General features: G+C 44.8%; 1 protein-coding gene across 6 annotated transcripts; it reads right to left on the bottom strand.

Annotated features, from left to right (window-relative positions):
• Positions 1 to 2480: 2480 nt before the first annotated feature.
• ktn1 (kinectin 1) lies at positions 2481 to 20194 on the bottom strand. 6 transcript variants are annotated; one of them, XM_079174489.1, is made up of 36 exons: positions 20057 to 20194; positions 15209 to 15900; positions 14945 to 15115; positions 14737 to 14853; positions 14494 to 14624; positions 14316 to 14420; positions 14052 to 14192; positions 13812 to 13918; positions 13327 to 13471; positions 12503 to 12599; positions 12207 to 12391; positions 12031 to 12120; positions 11890 to 11927; positions 11703 to 11793; positions 11332 to 11400; positions 11188 to 11225; positions 10946 to 11036; positions 10735 to 10803; positions 10599 to 10636; positions 10106 to 10196; positions 9883 to 9989; positions 9702 to 9798; positions 9422 to 9462; positions 9213 to 9303; positions 8357 to 8443; positions 6790 to 6879; positions 6597 to 6683; positions 6415 to 6504; positions 6240 to 6332; positions 6065 to 6133; positions 5675 to 5758; positions 5210 to 5293; positions 4026 to 4109; positions 3823 to 3918; positions 3597 to 3707; positions 2481 to 3488 (listed from the first exon to the last, which is right to left on the bottom strand). In XM_079174489.1, the coding sequence occupies exons 2-36, from the start codon at positions 15897 to 15899 to the stop codon at positions 3465 to 3467; spliced, it is 3840 nt and encodes a 1279-aa protein (XP_079030615.1). In that variant the 5' UTR covers position 15900; positions 20057 to 20194; the 3' UTR covers positions 2481 to 3464. The 6 variants fall into 6 exon arrangements, with proteins under 6 accessions (XP_079030615.1, XP_079030616.1, XP_079030617.1 ...); XM_079174490.1 differs by having other exon boundaries at positions 14737 to 14850; XM_079174491.1 differs by having other exon boundaries at positions 14945 to 15109.
• Between the last annotated feature and the right edge of the window lie 335 nt (positions 20195 to 20529).

Raw genomic sequence — 20529 nt, 5'->3', positions numbered from 1 at the left:
TAATGACGTGACTTTTTATCTGGATGCCTGGGAGTTTTATTTTCACATTACTATTGCTCATTTTTATCATTTCATTTAGTTGTCTAGCTTCCTATTCTCATCTTTCCTTTTGTTGGTTGCTGGCCTACAGGTATATCCTTATTTCTTAATATAATACCTTATTATTCACCTGGCTCCATGTGAGAAGATGCAAATCAGTCTAATAATAACACCATGGCCTAGTAATCTGCTTAATTGCTTCTTCTGAGAATGGCTCACAGAGTGGCTCATGTAACCAAATGTCCACACCCTATAAGAGGATGTCAAGGAAAATCTTAACCTTCCAATATCCCCACAAGTCCAGTTGTTCTCACGCCTCTCTGATGAATGTGTCACTTCTCTACTTTTGTCTGGCATTCTCATCAACATTTTATTGCCCCTGTCTTGTTTTCACAAGGAGCTTCATGGCTGGAGGTGCCCTTACTGCTTCAAGCCCCTCCAGTGGTCCTATTGCCTTTGCAATTATGGCCTCCTGTTTGAACTGGTGTTCAGTTTCAAAGTGCTCTCTATCACTTGACACAAAAACAAAAGGTAGCAGGGGGTCACTGGGGCCCATGAAGGAAGCCTCCCCACCCTTCAGTACAGGAAATTCTGCAGTACAAAAAGAGACATTGTGTTATTCCATTTGTAAGCACTACAACTCAGATTAAACCAGTGGCATTGGTTGGTTCCGTTCATGGCTGTGCATACTTGTCCATTAATAGTACAGAGGAGTGAACTTCAGCTCCTCCAGCACTTGTGCACAAGGATCAAGCGGCATTAGGCCTTTAACAGCGGGCCTGGAGGCTGGACTTAAAACTGTGGGTATAATGAATGTTTACTGCTCTTTTGTATCAGTGTCTTTCCGCTTGCTTTCATCCATTGGGCATTGTCTGTGTAAACGAGCACTACAGTCTTTTCTATGTCTGTCTGACTCACCCTCCCGCATGCACATGCACACACAGTAGAGTTGGGGGGGGGGGGAGAGATCAAAGGCTCTCTAGCACATACCACACTGATGGAGAGCAGATGCAGGGAGTGGGCTCCTTTGCTGAAAGTTGTGCTGGCTAGTCTGAGTGCAAAATGTAGGAGGAGGAGTTAAGTGTTACCAGGCAAGAAGCATGCAGACCAGAGGCCTACCGCAACAGGCCTAATTGCGCAATTGAGATCAACAGTATGAGCAATGATGACATAGGAAAGACAAAGCCCCTATGAACTTCCTCACTGCTCGGGCTTTACACGCGAGGCTGTTCTATGGAAGTCATGAGGCTGTCACAAAGTGCAACCTCAGGCAGATTTATTGCTCGTTTTCCCCCATAATTTGAAATCGTTGAATAGGACGACAGGCTATATATTCCAAGAACTGAGAGACATAAAATATGGGATAAAAGGGACAGAACATCATACACTTGTAATTTTAGAGATCACCATACAGTGAAATGCATTGCAAACAGCTTGTTTATTTTATTCAGAGGGATCAAGACATGTAAGCCCTCGCCTCTATATTACGAATGAGCTACATTACAGGGGACTGTGTGTATATAACAGCAGGCACTCCCTGTGTAATCCAGTTAATGACGTGTGTGTGTTGAAGATACAGAGATGCTCGTTTTGTCGCGAAGTTTCCATGAGGGTAAACGGCAGATCTCCAATCAGCTGACTGCAGCATGACGGTGTGGGAGAATGCGAGGAATGTGCTGATCCCATGCTGCTCACGCCTCTGACCTGACCCCCCCCCCCCAACACAATAGTCCTGTAGTTTCAAAGGCCATTTAACATGCGAAAGATGACAGCAAGAGCTTTCTGTAAAGACACCCAAAGTCAAGTTACGGCCAGTCATACAGTGTGTTTATCCTTTCAATCAAATAGAAAGCTGGTAGTGGTGACGATGACTCTAAAACACTAAAAAGGGAAAAGCCCACCCATGGCACATCTGGGTTTACAAAACTTTCACACTCAGCCACTCACAGCATCAACAAGTGACCACAAACAAGTGTCACACATTGCTCTGGGTAAGCTTTTGATTATGTCAGCAACCAGTTGAGACTTCCTTTTAGGTCTTCTTACTGATGGAAAGTATTGTGTAAAGCAGAGAAAACAGCCTCCTGTTCTGAGAGATTATACAGCTTGCTACCATCACGGGAAACTGGTCACACCCCAAACGTTTCCATGATTTAGGCTGCACAGTGCGTCGCCTCCCCTCCGGTTATACAAACCACTTACCTGAAATAACAGTACATGACAAACTTGTTTATCACGTCCAGGGAAATCAGACTAATGTTCTGCCAAGCAATATTTCCACCTGCCAGCATGAGCAGAAGCTTTGTAATTTCCCTGTGCAGTCAGGTTTTTCAAGGTTATGAATCAAATCAGTGTGAAGAGTCAACTTAGTTGCATGCTGCCCCCCAGTGGTGGGGAGAGAGAAGTGCAGCGGAGGAGAAAGATTAAACACAGGATGCAGGTCAGACTCATCAAGCATCCCTTTTATTAACATCGCCGGTTACAAAAAGAACAAAATCTTCAGTGTTAATGAACTTAGCAACAATATAGCGAGTGTCGATTACAAATGATATGGGACGCTTATTCCTAGAGTAGTTGCAGAAGGATTAAAAACCTCTACACTGTTGACCTGGCCTTCTCTTCTCACAGCTTACTTCTCTCTGGAGCTGCAGTACAAACCTGACTACAATATGTCCATGCATCTCCATAGTTAGTCACGTAGTGACCCGTCTGATATGCCGAGACCCCTTTTGACCTCCCTTCTCCCACCCAATACTGAGCCACGGTATGCACGGAGCTATGAATTCATGAATGCACAATGATCCACAGTTTGAGATAGTTTTCTGGTCAGGAGGCAAACAGAGCAACAACATAGTGTATTTCAGCAGGTCCTAACTGATACATTGAAACAATACATACCTTTAAGTTAAGAAAAAAAAAAGGACTGAAACCACAAAGTTGGAAATTTGTATCACTGCCCTCTCTTGACAAATAACAACAAATACTACTGTAGTATTCAAAAAGGAGGTCATTGTAAAACAAAAAAAGGTGTTTTTAAACAGAGGAATGGTTGCCACACAGTTTAAAAATATATTGGATGTCACTTTTAAGTTAAGAATAAAAATTAACTGGCGATGCTGCTGAAAAAGAGGAATGTGGTGGGAGTGGAGTAGTGTGTTTTGGTACAGTGTCTGGAGTGTTTGGAATTAACAGTAACCTCTACCTGCTCCCTTACGGCCAACAATGAGAATATGAGTGGTTTGCCAGCGCCGCGGCCAGAGGCAGCTGGCGGCTGCCTCTAGTACAGGTGGAGGTGAAGGTGGTTGGGAAAAGGGGACGGCTGGGTGTGACAGTATGTGTGACGGTGGTAGTGATGAGACCAAAAGGTCAAAGGTGGTCTCTGTAGTGCAGTCAGGATGGCTGCGTGGGCGTCTGTCCTCCTCTCACTATACCTTGGGCAGGTCAGCCTCCTGGAGGAAAGCACAACATGTATATTGTTCAGATACACGGTTGTGAGTGGAGAGCCTATGACACGAGGTTCTATTGGGCTGTGAGAACAGCACAGTAACAGGCCTTACCCCCTCCTGTCTCTTGGTGAGTTGCCGGCTGACGCCTTGTAGCAGCTGCTGCAGTTCTTTGACGGTTTGGTTCAGTCCTGCAGCCATCTTCTCCTTTCTGTCAATCTCTTCCTGTCAAGAGACACAACAGCGGGTTTAGGGCTCAGTGTGACCACCTTACTACCATACATGCAAAGATAAATACACCACCAACTGTTACAACACCCGCACTGCCGCCGGCTCTTACTCTCTGTGACGACAGGCTGCTATTCTCTATCAGGTCACCAGCGTTGTCCGTCACCTTCGAGAGCTCCCCCTGGATCAGATCAAGAGACTGCTGGGCCTGGGAAAAAGATAACCACGATAACTCGTTTACAACGTGGCCTGGAGTTGGACTCATATCAGCAGTGTATCATAACAGTTTCATCAAATATAAACAAGTATTCTTACCGTAGACAGGTCACCAGCCACCTTTTGCCTCTCATTCTCTTCGGTCTCCAGCTTGGACAGAGTCTTGGTGAGCTGGGCTTTCAGCTGGAATCAAAACAGACACTTAGCACATGCTGTACAGCACATTACAGCCTCCCCAGTCTCACCTGTGAATCCCGTTATACATGTACCATTTCATATGTACAAAGAACATTTAGTCAGAGCCTTCTGTCAGAATTAAAGAGACAGGTCACCCCAAAATCAAAAATACATATTGTGAGTTTCAACAAGGTCTGTGGATTATGTACATAAGTAATAACTGGGTCATGATTTGGTCGATTGGTGTGGACATGTTGCTAAAAGGTACAGGCGAGAGGATGACTCGCCATCCCGGAAGTCCAGTTTGAGAAATACATTCATGTTTTAAAAAAGGCATTTCAGATGCCATAGTAGGGTCATGTAACAGGATCAACTCTATAAAGTTATCACCACTGCAGTCATTGTGAAGAGTTAAATGACATCATTCACCTTACAAACACAAACCGGACACTGTAGTAATGAAAGCAAAAGTTTGGCAACCCTGTGTCGTTTCTGTTGACCTCGCAATTAAATCAGGAGGCTACATTTCTGATGGTGCCATCGTCGGTCCGAACACAGCCAATATTTCGTCACTAATCTAAAGACGACTAGCACTTCACAAAAAAACAAACACAGAATGAGACTAACAGACAGACAGACATGGTTTGTGAGAAGGCTGAAGAGGGTTTAATAGTGTGCAGTTCAGAGTGTGGAGTCAAATGAAAGCAGACGATCGGCAAAATGAAGCCCGTTTCTGGACTCTGTAGAAGGAAGGCAAGTTGACTAGTAAGCCATTTGTTAGATGCCTGACAAGTCAAAGTGAGATGAATTGGAGTGCCAGTATAAAGAAGGAAGAGTTAGTCTTGTAAGTACCACAGAGTGTGAAGGCGAGTCATCACTCTCAACCTCTGATGTTTGCTACTTTACAAAGTGTTCTGGCTCCTAAAATAAGAGAACACACTCTTGAAGTTACGGGGAGAGTAAGTTCACGGAGGTTATGGACGATGACCCGCACAAGCAGAAGATGGAGAGCCCCATGTTGTAGCAGTCAGTGTAGAGCCACTGTCGAGTGCAATAAGGGAAAGGTTTAAAAAAGGAGCTCTAGCTGGAGGGTGAGCCACGCTTACCAAAGTCAGCTCCTCATTCTGTCTGACAGCCTCTGTATATGAGCCATCGAGTCTGGTCTGCAATTCAGTCAACAGATCTTTGAGCTGAAATTAAGTTTGAGATTATGTGTTTAATGGGAGTCACTACCAGCACACAGTGTACGCAGGGAAAGCTCCGACTATTAAGCAGAGCCGTGTCGTGATAAATAAAGCACAGGATCCTGTTGTGCATGACTGTAAATGACCAAGAGCGGTCTATTAAGTTAGTCTGTTGAGCGGTGTAACCAAGTCACTGCAAGAGCCGACTGTGTGAAGATTGTGTGTGCTTCCAGTTCGACAATGTTTAGTGTCCGTGTCGAGTGATTTCATATGCCCCAAATAAACAGGATGTCACAAAACATGCCGTGAACATGAACACAATGGAGCGCGTTCTCTTATGACGTGACGGAGGATCACAAAAGGTGGAGGAGTCGTGTTTCTGCTCACCTCTCTGACTTCTGTTACATAGGTGGCACTCTCGCGCTCCGCTCTCTCCAACTCAGACTCCAAGTGCTGCTTTTCTCTTCTCAGCTGCAAAGCACAACAGAGGTTCAGAGTTACTCACGACCGAGACAAACACGAGTTAATATGGCAGAATGTTTGAATTACAATAAGTCTTAGAAAAAATGCGAGTGTGTTAAGCTTTTCCTTGACCTCATCACATCATGAGGTCTAGGTAAGATGTGAAGGAGAATTCAGAAGGGCTTAGGAAATGACAACCGCAGGGCTCAGAAAATCCAGCTGCACTTACACTATGTGGTGTTTTTCTTTTAAAGAAACTATAAATAACACGTTAAAAAAAAGAAAGAAAAAGAACTGTGTTTTAAGTGGACTGACATTTTCCAACTCTGCTCCATCAGTTAGTCTCTCGATCTCTTGCTCCAGAGCTGTGACTTTCAGGCTCATCTAAGGGAAGAGAGAAGAATGATGCAATGAATTGAGCACACTGTGCAATAGTCAGTGTTTTGGTATTCAATCTGGGAGTTGGTTCCTGCTGAACCTGAACACATACCTCTCCGAGCTCTCCCTGTGATAGCTCCAGCTTCCCCCTCCAGCGAGACTCCTCCTGCTCCACGCTGTTCTGGAGGCGCTGCAGGATGCCCTCCTGTGGAGGCAGCAGGAATGACGGCTCAGTTTTGGCAACAGACACCGCTTTAGAAGCACAAACGTTAAAAACCTCATCTCACCGTCTCCGCCAACACCTTCTTGTACGTCTCACAGTCCTTCTGTAGAACCCTTTGGGTTTCCTCAGCTTCTTTTATCTTCTCAACCAGTCCCTAGTGTGAGAGAGAGAGTGAAGTATTTGTTGCTAAAGATCTCTTCAGTTTCAGAGGAAAGATGTTCAAATTTACATTTCCACTTTATTTACCATAGAGTCCCCTGATGCAGGGGTGGATTGCGCAGCTGAGCATTCAGCTACTGCCCCCTCAAAACTGTGGAGCCACTCCTGATGGTTCTGGTGAAAAGAAGAGATCAAGAGTAAAGCGGGACATCATGACACAGGGTGAGAAGTAACACGGAGTTAGATTTGCATGGAGTTCAACATCTAATACTAAACATACCTGCTCACTGGGCAGAGGCACATGGGGCAGAGATCTGTGCAGAACTTCTCGACACTCGGCCTGACACTCTGCCAGAGCCGTCTGGTTCTCCTACAAGGAGATAGAAAAAGAGAGAGGAGGAGAGATTGAGCACCGACTGTTCAAATAGTTGAGTCTCTTCGAAGACGAGGTCCAGTGGTCATCAGAGAGAGATATGACAAGCGCTTTTCCTTCTACTCTCCATGATATTCATCCATCGAGCCGCTCCAATCAATGTCACAGGAATGATTCAGTTAACAATCCTAAATTAGAATTTTACAGCATTAGGATAAACGCTGTCTCGCTCCTACTTTCAATTAGCCCGAGAAAACCTCAGCATCGTTCAACAGGCCACGCCTCCACCAAGTGTCAGCAACCTCGGATTCAGAGCACATCACATGCTTCAGTCCTCCTTTAACCACAAATACATCAATCTGCTTTCATGAAATTGTACAAAGTACCTTGAAAGTCTTCAATAAATAAGAAGGTAGCTATCAGTCCTCCCACAATAAGCAAGCCTCATGCACTGTCACTCTGAGGCCTGAAGGGAGAACGTATGCCAAGCACAAGCCAGCTGGCACTCCAACCACTATTCACATTAACACAGCGTGTCAAAGGCAGCTCTGAGACGACTGTATAGAGTTGAATACAGCCGGCGTGCACTGACAGTACAAAGCAGCTGCCAAGGAACTCCCTGGCTCAGCTCTGTGAAGGTGCTTTCTACTGTACTCAAATGGCAGAGGAGCAGCAGCTGTGCCGATGGTTCAGCGTGTACCTTCCCTAATGTAGGGAGAGGAGGGCAAAAATATACACTCACTGAACTGTAAATAGACCGGCTATCTGGTAGCCCACTCTATGTCTAGGATCTGCAGCTACAAGAACTACGGTGTAGATCACGCTTCACGTTCTTACAAAAAGATCTTTCAGTCGTGAAAACGGAGCATTAAAAAAACAAAAAACAGAAGGCCACTGTTGCATGTTCATTCAAAAAAAAAAAAAGGTTTGAATGATCACATTTCCTTCAAAAAGAATAAACCACATTAAAGTCAAAGTGAATTAAACAGATTTTCATCGATTAACTGGTGATATTGAGAAAGCAGAATGGGGGGAAAACATGCTAGAAATGAGTCACATGACAGAAAGACAGGAAGCGGCAAAAAAGATTACCATGAATCTCAATCTAATGGCATCTAGTGAAACAATCTCTAGGTCACTGCACACTCATTTCCTAGCATTAGTCTGAGCTGTGGGAAGTCTTCTATATATTTCAGAGCTTACAGCCTAGAACTTATATTTGTTGAGTTCGTAAAGCCTGAGATTTAAAAAGGGGAGTAGCTTAGATCAACAGCTCAACACAAAGCCAATTCACGGCAAACAACAGAGGGGACAGTGAGGTAAATGAGTATGCAGCTTTGTTATGGATGGTGGCAAAAAAAAAAAAAAGAAAAAAAAAATTCTCACTGGGTCAATTATGGCAAAAAAAAAAAAATCTCAGGGGGATGCATCAGATTGGAACTAGAGTGAAGGAGACTGAAGTGGGGTGTCGAACCTTGACAGCTTTGCTGAGTTTCCCTTGAAGCATGGACTCGGTGGCTGACAGAGCTTCCATTGCACTCCAGTTTTTCTCCCGAAGCTCCTGTTTTGATCAGTTCCAGAGAGATACTACCTTCAGTTCAGCCTCAGGAAAAATGCATTCAGTGACCCTTCACACAACACTGGTAAAGTAACAGAACAAACCGGATGCATTTCTCATTTTAAGATCGCTACACTCAGCTTTTCACCAACAGCTAAAAATAAGAATGCAAATAGCCTCGAGAGTCCCAGTCTCGCACCTTGTGTGGGTAAAAGTACGCAATACGCAAGATATGTATTGTAACAATGTTCTGGGAGTAGTTTCTATTTAAAATAAGGTAATGTCTGAAGATATACACGGTAGATACAAAAATGTAAAAACAAAGTCCAAATATATATATGCTTAGGTAGGTGAGTTTCTAATGCTCTGAATCACCAACAAGCACCGACAAGCAGGCCGAAACAGTCAAGGCCAATAGAGAGCATAACAAGAGTAGGCTAGAAGCCCTGTTATGCAACACGCAGCGTCAGCAATCCAAATCAAAATAGACATCTGTACTAATGTGTACAATCGTGTTGAGAATACAACCGCAGCGAGAGAAAGCTTTCCATTTGTTATTAAATGAACAAAAAGAAAAACAAGTGTGACTAAGTGGAAAAAAAGGCAGTATGGATGCATGTACGCAGTGTGCAACTCCAGTGTGTGGGGGGGGGGGGGGGGGGGGGGGGGGGGGTTAGGATACCACACAAAGGGAGGGGGTGATGTCTTGCAGGGCTAGACCAGAGCAGCTATTGGTGTTACACAGTTCAGGTAATCGCTGCAGGAAACCTACGTTGTTCTTCTTCCTATGAAGCTCCAGGGAGTCCCTCAGCTCGGCCAGCTCACCCTGCAGATCTGAGACCTGCTTCTCCTTCTCTGACAACCTGGTAGACAACAACAAGGACATATGTATAACATCTCATTATGAATTCTTGTGTAGTCAAAGGGCCTTTTAAAATGAAAACATGTGGGAAAGATGTACTTTATCGTAACATTACTCACGCTGTAAGAAGCTCTGGGCTTGGCACTGCAGCGTGAGACAGCTATTTGGAGGGAAAAAGACTCAATTAAAACGATGAAGGAATGAGGATTTTATCTCTTCATTACTCTCATAGAAAAAAAGAGGAAATTTAAGAACAATTCAACCATGAACTCTTTGGTCTTTTCTGAGTCACTAGCCAAAAGAACTAACTTCCTCCAACAAAATGTGTTCTCCTATGTTAACCATCCAACCATAAAACATGCCACACTTCCAATGAGTGAGCGGTTCTTTGTTCCTCACCTGTTGATGGACCTGCTCCACCTTCTCACTCAGCTCCTTAGTTCTTGCCTCCAGCTCAGCCTGCAGCATCTGGATGTCATGGTCCTTCGCCGCTAGCCTGCGGGTCAGATGTGCTCATCATTAGTCTGATTTGCGAGGCAACGCTAGAGGACTACATGTTGAAGTGTGGGGGTTAACTTACAGAGCCTGGAGTTCTAGGAGCTGGGTACGGGTCAGCTCGTCTGGCGTCTCCCTCTGTCTCAGCTGCTCCATCTCCGCCTGCAGGGCAGCCAACTGCTGCTCCAGAGCCTGAGAGACAAAAACCCGTCTCAGACAAGAGCTCAAAGTAGGACAACATGAACAAAAACAAGGGAAACGCTTCAAAATGCAAACCCAGTACTTTATTAATACAGAAAGGCCCGCACCTCTACGGTCTTCTCTCTGGTAGAGCTGCTGTCTTGTGCCGTCTGTAGACTCTCCTCCATTGATTTTAGCATCACATCCTTCTCTTTGACCCTATAAAGCAAAGTGAGCAACGGTTCATCATACAGAACAGTTTGACGTCACACAGAATCTGCCGATTACAAATATAATGCTACCCCCTGCAAGAGGACATTTAACAATACTCAGCCTGTCGTGCTAGTGGACAATTACTATCAGGGGTGTGTATAGGGAGCGGCCTGGAGTGTCAGGAGGAATTTGCTTTGAAATGCTTACAGTAGAGTAAGTAATGGCCATTGGTCTCATAACATGTACTTATGACTTGAGATGAACCAGCTAGTTGGCAAAGCTGCTGCCGCTCGCTGACAGACATTAAGGAAACGAAAGTTAAGTGTCTGTGTGGGTGGGGTTGGGTGATCATACGATTATGTACCATTACATTGACATGATTCCAAAAGTCAACTTGATTGCTCTTACATTATCTGGAGTTCTTCCACTATGGACTCTGATGATCCCTGTGATTGGTGGAGAAGACAATTCAAAAAGAAATGAGTACAAAATAAGTTGTGGAAAACCAGAAACTCCTTTCAGTGAAGATTTTAAGACAACTCGCCTGTTCTGCTGTCTCTCTCTTCAGGGCCTCGGTTTCTTCTTTTAGTGCCTCATTTTCTTCTCTTACAGCCTGCATCAGGGACAGAAATGACTTAAAGATTTTTGCCCATTAGGGTTTGTGATTACAAGGCAAGAAGTAAAATGCAGAGTGCCTTAAAGCATGCTGATGTCAGTTAAATGAGTGTGAGGCAGCACAAGAGAAAAACAAACACCTTGAGCTCTTCTTCCTTGTTGGCCACTTCAATCAGCCCCTTCTCGAGCAGGTCCTCTATGGTTTTCATGTTGTCGTCCTTCTCTCGGACACTGGGTAGGAGGCAATGTTTTAGAAAGTAATTCAGATATTCATTCGGACTAATTAGTAACAAGCCTAACCAGCTAAACCATTCAAAATATGTTCCAGTGTTCCACACACACACACACACACACACACACACACACACACACACACACACACCTCTTCTGGAACTGGTCCAAAGCCAGTTGGGAGGCAGTCTGCATGGGGAGAGTCAAACAGAGAGGGTGTGTCAACCAGAAGAATGCACAAATGCATACCAGCCTTTTGTATTTGGAAAAACAAGGTAACGGGTACACGACTAACCTGATCAGAAATCAGTGCCTGCAGATTGTGAACCTCTGCCTTTAGGGACATGTTGTCATTGTGCAAGGCCTGCAGGTGAACAAACAGGAAAGAGAGACGACAGTGCATTAGTTTGAGCAATGACACAGCACTCTAAAATCATGTCTTAGGTTTATAAAGCTGTGAAATAAATGATATCCGTTTGGCAATGCCACTCAAAATATCTGCAAATGTGAACCAACATGCCCCGTTTCTAGCAGGATGGTGCACATGGTCTTCAATCCATATTCCCTCTCAACACAACGAGAGGCCTAGAACATGGTTCACTGAATTCCAGCAGACTAATGAACCAATGCCGTGTTAGTGTAGGAAGCTGTAGATGGTGACTATACCTGCATGTTGGTTTCTCTACCGGCCCCACTGCTCCTCTCAGCATTTAGAGAATCCTCCAGACTCTTTCTCTGCAACTCCTTATCAGCCAATCTGAAGAGAGCAGGGGAAGAGTTGGGAGAGCACATGAGAAACGGTTTCACTCGTAATGCAGTCGCTATGTCTGAAAACATCAAAATTGTTTCTCACAGCTTCTGAAGCTCCTCCATGTGAGAGACATGGGTGACCTAAATGAGAAAAAAACAAATCTTATTAGCCTACACACACACATTGTAAGGCAGGCTGGCATCTTTTTCTTATCAAACAGATAAATGAGGTTGATCCATTTACCTGTGAAGAGATCTGGGCCTGCAGTGTCTCATTTTGGACTTGCAGGGTCTCACTCTGAACCTGAAGACCGTTGTTTTCATTCATAAGGTCCTGTTAAACACACACACACACACATATAATTGGATCTAATACAAGCAAAGACGTACTGTAACATCATTGTGTAGGATGTTGCTCACCTGAACCCGGACTTGCAGCGTGTCATCAGGCATACTGTGCTGGGACATCTCCATAAGCTCCATCACTCTCTGCTCCAGCCGATCCTTGGAAAGCATGTTTTCAGTCAGATTGCCGTGTAGGGTCTGGATCTCCTTGTTCTTGTTGTTCATCTCCGTCTCCACTGACACAAGCTGGCTGTGAAGCTCTGCAGCCACACAGACACAGACAGACAATCAGCTGCTGAAAGTAGCCTGTCGATTCACTTCAATATAGTGGAAACATTAGGTTATAGGATCACTGTGATGTATTTGCTCACCTTTATTTGAGGCCTGGAGTTTCTCTCTCTCAGCATTGACATTGTGGAGGAAATTCTGCAGTTCTTCCCAACGTCTCTTAGTATCCTGCAGTTGGGCCTGGGGATGGAGAGATATATCCAATTTGACGATCACTATTCTCCAACAAATTATAACACACAAGTGCTGTACCGCCACACAACCTCAGGTAAACTAACAAATGACACCCACCAATCTTCTTCCCTCTCACTGGTTGATTTGCATTAAGGTCATCTGGATTTCTACGAGCCTGTTATTGTCTCTTTTTCCTCAAGAATTCAAACACAACTTTGGATCTGCCAAACTAAGTTACGGGCAAGTCCACATTACAAAACATCCTGTCCACGTTAGAATTGTATTTTGTAGTTTGTGCAATAAAGAAAAACGGATTTCTGTCATCAAAATATCAACTCTCGGCATGGCTCCCAGGTTCTTTGCAGAGTCTTCTGTGTAAAGCCAGCAACTTAAAACTTCCGCCTTTGATTGTGGACAATGAAAGGACAGGAAAGGCTGCTCTCGGTGTCTCACAGGAAAGTGTTTATACACAGCACAAAAGCCTCAAACGTTCTAGCTTCCCAAGCAAACACAATCCTCCCAACCCAGGTTCTGTTTCCCACACATCTCCCACCCCAGGATTTACACTACAACCTCCTCCCATTTCCTTGGTAATGCTTCCACACCCGGCTAATCAGATCTGAAGCCGTGCGGCATGGCCCAGGTTTTGCACGGCTCAGTTCATTTTCATCTCTCGGCTGGGGAAACTGAAGCACAGGCTAAATAAACATATTGTGCATCTGGATTAGTGTACCTCCAGCTGGGACACATTCTGCTTGTAGTTGACCTCCAGTGACTTCCTCTGGTGCTCCTCCTGCTGCAGCTTGCTGTTGTTGTCTGCCAGCTCTTTCATCAGACCGCTGTACTCAGAACGCAGCTTGTTCAGCTCTGCTGAATTCCTATCAAGGAAGAAACGCACACAAGCACAAATGAGTGACGTGAAAATGGTTAATGGGGGCATTATTGTGGGATGTTGTTGATGAATTAAACTACAAATAGCCTGTATGGGGCATTTCATATGCTGTTACTGTGCATACAGATGGATCTTTGAATGTGAGCAACACAGGCAGAAGAGACGGAGGATAATGTTCAGATCTGAGCTAAAATGCATAGACGATCTGACATTCTAATATGAATAGAATCCCTAGGACTGTTTCACCAAGATGAGCAGATGAGACATTTATGACACTCTAGACAGCATGACCAGTAGGGTATTGTCTATTGTAGTGCAACACTGACTTGCTCTCCATCTGGTTGGTGGCAGAGCTGACTGCGTCCCTCAGGATGCCGTTCTCCTGCTGCAGCCGAGTGATCTGGCTTTCCAGCTGCTCCCTCACCTGCTGGAACTACACATAAACAAGAGGTTTAAGCCTTGAGAAGAAGGCCAAAAGAGGTCTGGGTTCCTTCACATTTCCCCCCCCCACAGTATTGATAATAGAGCGTTGTCTAATATAATGTAATAACTGTACTGTTGCAAACCTTTATTTGCATGGTCTGAAGATCCTGGTAGCTTCCCTGTGCTTTGCCTTGCATGCTGCCCAGTTCTTTCTCCATGGCGGCACGTTGATCTCTCATCACGGCCTCCACCCGGCCCGTCTTTTGCTTCTCAACCTGAAGCTCCTAAAGCACAGAAGTAAGACGGCATATGAAGCTCTTCGCTGAAACAAATGGAATTACTCTCTACAAACAATACATTGGGAATTAAATGATTTATCACATCACGTAGAACGTAGGAATCCAGACCTGGCTAAGCTGTTTCACTTTGTCCTTTGCAATGGAAGCCTCCTCCTGCAGAGTTGTAAGAAGTCTCTCTCGTTCCTGTGCAGCTGGGTCAGGCCTAGCTGCAGACTGGTGGTGAGAAACATAACGTTAAAAAAAGTCCAGCTACAAATACCAAATGTAACATTTATTAATCTCTCACTTTGTGCCAGGCATCCAATGCATTGGGGCTCTTCTCCCGGAGGAGAACCATCACGCTGACAGCCTCGGCCTCTGACAGAGGCAGGCAGGACAGACCAGACAGCAGCTCCTTCAGCTTCACCTCCGTGTTCTCTGTTAAAAACACACAAGATAGGGAATGCAATTTAGCACATTATTGTATGGCTGGAGAGTATATATGAAAAAAGAAGCAAACACTTTGTTCAGACTGGGGTTTTTTTCTTGCCTTTTTCAGTCCCATTCTTCTGCTTCTTGCCACTCCCTTTGGATGGCACATCATCGTTATGGCCCGCTTGGTGGTTGGCAGGAGTTGCATTGTCAACCAGAACATGGGCTTCATCTACTGGATTTACAAGGTGACAAGTTTAGGCTTTGGTTTGTGTGCAAGCCCTCATATTTAAAAACAAATGTAGCATGTGGGTCCGCTGCATCACCATTAGTATGCTCGGTCTTCTGCTTCTTGGCGGAGTTCTTCTTCTTGCCACTGGTAGCTGCTGGGGTTGCACCGTCCATAACTCTGGTTTCAGACATAATAGGGGCCTCCTTCTTGACTGGAGCTGGATGCTGCTCAGCTATAACCTCTGGCTGCTGGTCATTCACTGCAACTTAGGAGAAATTCATTGAATTGTTAGTCTCATGGAAAAGATGGAAATTGCTATGTGGCAAACCCACTTTTAACTGCACCATTAGCTACTCACCAGGCTCTGCTTTTTGTTTCTTCTTCTCCTTTTTCTTCCCAGAGATCTGGGGAGGTGTCTGAGCCTGAACAGGAGCCTGAGCGGATTGGACCTGGACCTGAACCTCAATCTGAGGGGAGGAAGGTTGCTCTGCTTTGCGACTGACCGCCTGTGAGCCGTTCACTTCAGGCTCCTCAGAAGGAGCTGCTGCAGCAGCGGCGGCGGCGGCAGCAGCAGCTGCTGCTGCTGCAGCTCTGGCAGCCTTTTTCTCCTTCTTCTTTCTCTCCCTCAGACCAGTAGGTGCCTCAGGCGACACTGAAACAGGCACATTGGGACTTGGTGACGGTGGAGCAGGATCTGGTGTAGCTACTGGTGCAGGTTCCTCCTCTACCTCCAGAGTGGAGCCGTTGGCGCCATCAGCAACATCAAAATCCCGAAGATCCTCTTCTGACTCTCCTCCACCTCCACCTCCGCCGCCGCCGCCGCCTCCTCCTCCGCTGGCACTCTCCTTCTTCTTGCTCTTCTTCTTTTCATTCTTCTTCCGGGTTTCTGGCTTGGATGGTGGTAGCTTGAGGTCGCGTTTCTGCCTGGCCAGAACCTCATCGTAAGAGGTTTCCTTCATGAAGAGCCAGAAGAAGAGGAACATGAGGGCAATGACCAGGGAAGGGGCCAGGATCAGCAGGTACTGAGAGTCGTAGATATCCAGCGCCATTCTGAAGACAAAAGAAAGAAAAAAAAAAATGTAGGCCACTTGGCAAACAGTCAACACAGTCTGGCATCTGCCAATATCTTCCACATATTTAATGTATGATATTAAGGTAATGCTTCTGCCAACAAAGGCAAGAGGCAGAGGCTGCTCAAATCCATAGATCACAAGAACAGAACATGTATCTATTTGCTATGGATGAACTGGTGAAAGCATGACATATGAGAGGTGGAGGTGTTAGTCCACTAATGGTGTTGAGAGGGTGTGAATGAAAGGACTCTCACTGATACCCTGTCCTCTCTTAGTGACATGATCCAATTAGATTACACCACCCCAGCGAGACAGCTTAAATTCCACAACTTTATATGGATTCATGTACAATAAGATGTGTGTACTCTGCACACAGCTTGGTGAGAGCCAGATCGAAAACTTGGTTTAACAGGGGACAATATAGGTCAACAACATCAGAGAGACTAAAAAGAAGATGACTTTCACTTCCCTCCTTAAGCCCCCATGGAGACGATATGGTGGTATTTGAAACTCATAAGATGGATTTGCAAGAGGCAAAAATACACATGTAAGTGTCACCCGATGAGGTCTGCTGCAGCTGTAGTTTAACCCCTGCCTACATCAAGCCATGGGGGGGGGGGTTCTTCTTCCATTGCAGGCAAACAGAGTAAAGAGGTCCTGAGACTTAATCAAATTAGCATCTACCCAAGCTAATGTTTGTCTCTTCAATGCTACGCAGTAAGAATGTAAGAGACACAATGAATCATTAGAAGCCACTATAAACCAAACCAACTGTAATAAATGACCCTAAGGAGACAGCTGCTAAGATAAAGTGGACTGTATAGGTATATCAATTCATGTGACTACTCAGACAAGTTATCCGATTAGTCTTAGACAAATGTCAACACTGCTAAAAATGTTCAAACAGGGAGCCTTCAGTTCTCTTGATTTCCCTCCGTTATGCCCCATCTTTTTCACCGGAGCATATCAAAAATCACTACGGTGTTGCTGCGATGTTTGAAGAGACAAAGTCAATAATAGAGCCAAGAATTCTTGTAAAATAAATAGATCTCTTTCTAAACATTATTGCATCTGGAGAGAATGCCTTGCAAACTTACAAACAGCAATGCCTTGAGCAAACTTATGCACTTATTACAAAAACAAAAGCACTGTTTTTGAAAAACTGGGACAATTCAAGCCCTGGGTTACGACAGCAGCGTTGTGTTGTCAACAATGTGAGTGGCACCGACAGTGAGTGACCTGAAGTGCTGCACAATCCCATCCTATACCTCGGATCTGTGGCAGTAATATAGTGTAGGAGTCGGCGTCGTAGACCAGACCTCTTTAGTCATTTGGATTAAGCAGATTACCCATGATAATACATTTAAGAATAACTTTCCACTGCAGGGCTTCCTGAGGACTGACAGACTTAGCTTTATAGTCTAATGTTGACCCTGTTTCACTACCATCTCAAAAAACCTCCAATTACATCTTCCACAACACACAAAAATGTACCAGACCTGTTTTAATGTTTCATATTTGACACATTTTACTCTGAAAAAAAAGAGTAAGCCGTTTTTTGAAGAGCTCATGAACACATGGGATTGGCTGATCTTACTAGTTTACTAAATGTTTATTTTTCTTTATACATTCAATGCTAACACTTCTTCTGAGGTGTTTGTATGGCATCTGTATCACAGAGCACGCATTCCTTCACACTCCATAGGCTACGCCGGGGGTAACTCATACTAAAGTATGTGACTAGCAGTTGGCTTATAGAGCAGAGTGGAAACTAAGCAGAGTCAAAACATATACCATCATGAAAATATTGTCTTATCTTCTGCAGTTTACTTCGTTGGAAAGTGTGTCATATTACAATGACAACACACACTAAGGCCAATGAGCTGCATGCCAAGAACAAAGGAGCCTTTCAGTGGCCTGGAGAGAAAGACTATAATGTCTAAAACGTAAAAATGAATCAACTGGGACAAAGTTTTATAAAGTAAGACCAACGATATAAAGAAGCCATAGTACACTGTGCACTTCATACACACCACGGATGAACTGGGCAACACGGTTCTAACTGCTACCTTTCAGTGGCTACTGAACCGGAAAGTTCTTTGTTACGTCACATTCATTGTATGTTCCAGGAAACGCCCATGTCCGACCAAATGAACCTGCGAAATGATTCTTAAAGCAACATTGCTTCTTGACATGTTAAATATGGGTGGAGTAAGTGGCGTAAACGTTTTGAAGGCTGATTTCTTTCTTTCTTTCAGTTCCAGGCCTCAGAGTGGAAGGTGCAAGAGTTTCCTTGTGCAGCCGGAGCCCTGTCCCAGCATCAAAATGAGCCCAGAGGACAAAGCCCTCTCGGGCTGTTGGCTCCCCGGAATCTAGCCACTTGGCCAAGCCTCCTGATTTGGCAGACGAGGACAGAGAGAAAACTCCTGATAACTATCGGGCCCAAAAAGCAGTCCAGACCGTACTTGAGAACAAGTCCATGCGGCACCCTACACGTAGACTATGATGGTGCTAGTGCTTTGCAAAATGGCTCAAAAGTGTATAATTATTCAATATGTCATATCAAATAATAATTTGTTTACAAAAAAACTATCTGCTCTGCAAGTGTAAAGGTCATGTGTGTAACAAATACATTGTAGGAATGATTCCAAAACAAGACCATGGAACTACATTTACTCTCCGATAACAGCACCATTTATCTTTAAAGTTTCAATGACTACAGATAGTTAAAAATAATCTAGTTTAGAGCAATGGGTGAGCGAATTGGGAGATGAGTGTCTGAATAGTTGGGCTGTAAGGATGACAATCTAATAATTTACCACTATCAGTATTACAGTAATAAACTAAACAGAAGGGAGCAAAGTACACAGTGGGGCATCTGATTATAAAGGGAAAACTCGTCTGATCTTCCTGGTCAGACCGCAACAAGGAAACCTGAGACTGTGGTATGGAATCAAGTACAACAAGACACCCTAGAGCTTATCTACAGACAGACCTCAAGGAAATCGACAAAGATGCCAACAAGACAGAACTGACACCACGCCAAAAGACAGGAGCAGCTCAGGAATAACTTTATGGACTCTTGAAGCCAAAGTTTCTAAAAGTGGGATCATGAGGTGTTTTGACAGATTCGGACACAGTGTGACGGTCATATCTTTAGTCACCACCTTATTGCAGAGGTAGCAACACAAGTTTCATTTATTTTAAGTACCATAACTAAGTTACAACAACGCAACTTGTCTGTGATGTCCAGGAAGCCTCCTCAAAATCCAACAAGGGCAGTTCACAATGGTAGAGTACCAAATGTCCCAGCACGCTCGGTCATGTCTAATCGCCGGCCTTGTGCACACTATTGGACCAAGATACGTAATGGCAGCTGTTCTTACACCAAGAAAAGACTGCTTGGTGATACAGCCTGCAATCACAGATACAGCAGATCTGATCTAACACGAGCTACAGCGTTAATCGTCCTTGCCTAAGTTAGCCTAGCTAACTCTCAAGACACACATTAACGCTACAATCAAATACACCTTAAAAGCGAAACAAGAGGCATACATGTCGACGACAGGCTCACTTCACCGACATGACTAGCAAAAAAAGGGTGTATTGGAACAGTGGAGGCTAGCTAACGGTACAAGTAACGTTAACCTAGTTGCTACAATAGTTCTTGTTAACGATATATCCATACAGGGGGAAAAAGGCTTCTCGACACCCAAGTTAGTCTCAGCGTGTGGCTCGAGCTCAGCGTTATGAATGAGCTAGCTAACGTAGAAGCTAGCCAACTAACGTTCGCCACGTACTACCGTCCCCCCACCAAACCAATTGTGAGTAACGTTACATAGGAAGTGTTCAGGGGTGAAACCGACCAGCTATAACGTTAACAAAACACCCAAGTGTATTTCTTTCACAAACACGCAGCCCGTATGGAGGCGTGGACGTCTGCCCCCACGGGCCTCGTCTTGACCCAGCCTCCCTCTCTCCTGAAATCTCTGACCCGGTCTGCGGCTTCATTCTTCCGTTCAAGTCCTGAGGGCCGTTCCCAGGCCCGGGTAAAGAGCTTAGCTGTGCTAAGAATGAGATGAGCGGCCATTCGACAAGAAATAAACAACATATCGCCGATAAACACGGCATACCTGTAGCGTCAGTTTGCTGTTCCCTTAACTGGTGGTGAAATGGCGTTGTTCTGCGTTGACTCTTGCAGACTTCCGACTTCCCGTGGCAGCTCCAGCTTGGCTTTCTTCTGCGCTATCAGTCAGACTATCTCCTGTTTCTGGTTCGCGGGGGCGGGTCATAGTGAGGCTGAAGGGGAACGCTTGTTTTGTGACTCCGGGTACACCGTCAGGAGACGTTATTACGCAAGGGAAAAAAACAAGCACCTAGCTCCGCCTTTCCGAGACAGCCTCGGCTCATAAATCTCACTTTCGGCAAAATCAAAGAGGGGAGTGGTCATTGCACTGCCCCAAAGTCCATAAAACACGAGCACATTATATGTGTACTTCCACTATAACTGTTGTATATCTTGTGACCTAACCATACTAAGTGTATTTTAATGTGTTATGGTGTAAGGGCAGTGTTACTTTAGGGATGTAACATATTTTGCGACCAT

This window comes from Pholis gunnellus (assembly GCF_910591455.1).
Source record: "Pholis gunnellus genome assembly, chromosome: 15".
In the NCBI taxonomy this organism is placed as follows: Eukaryota; Metazoa; Chordata; class Actinopteri; order Perciformes; family Pholidae; genus Pholis; species Pholis gunnellus.
This window is presented reverse-complemented; position numbering and strand designations above follow the sequence as displayed.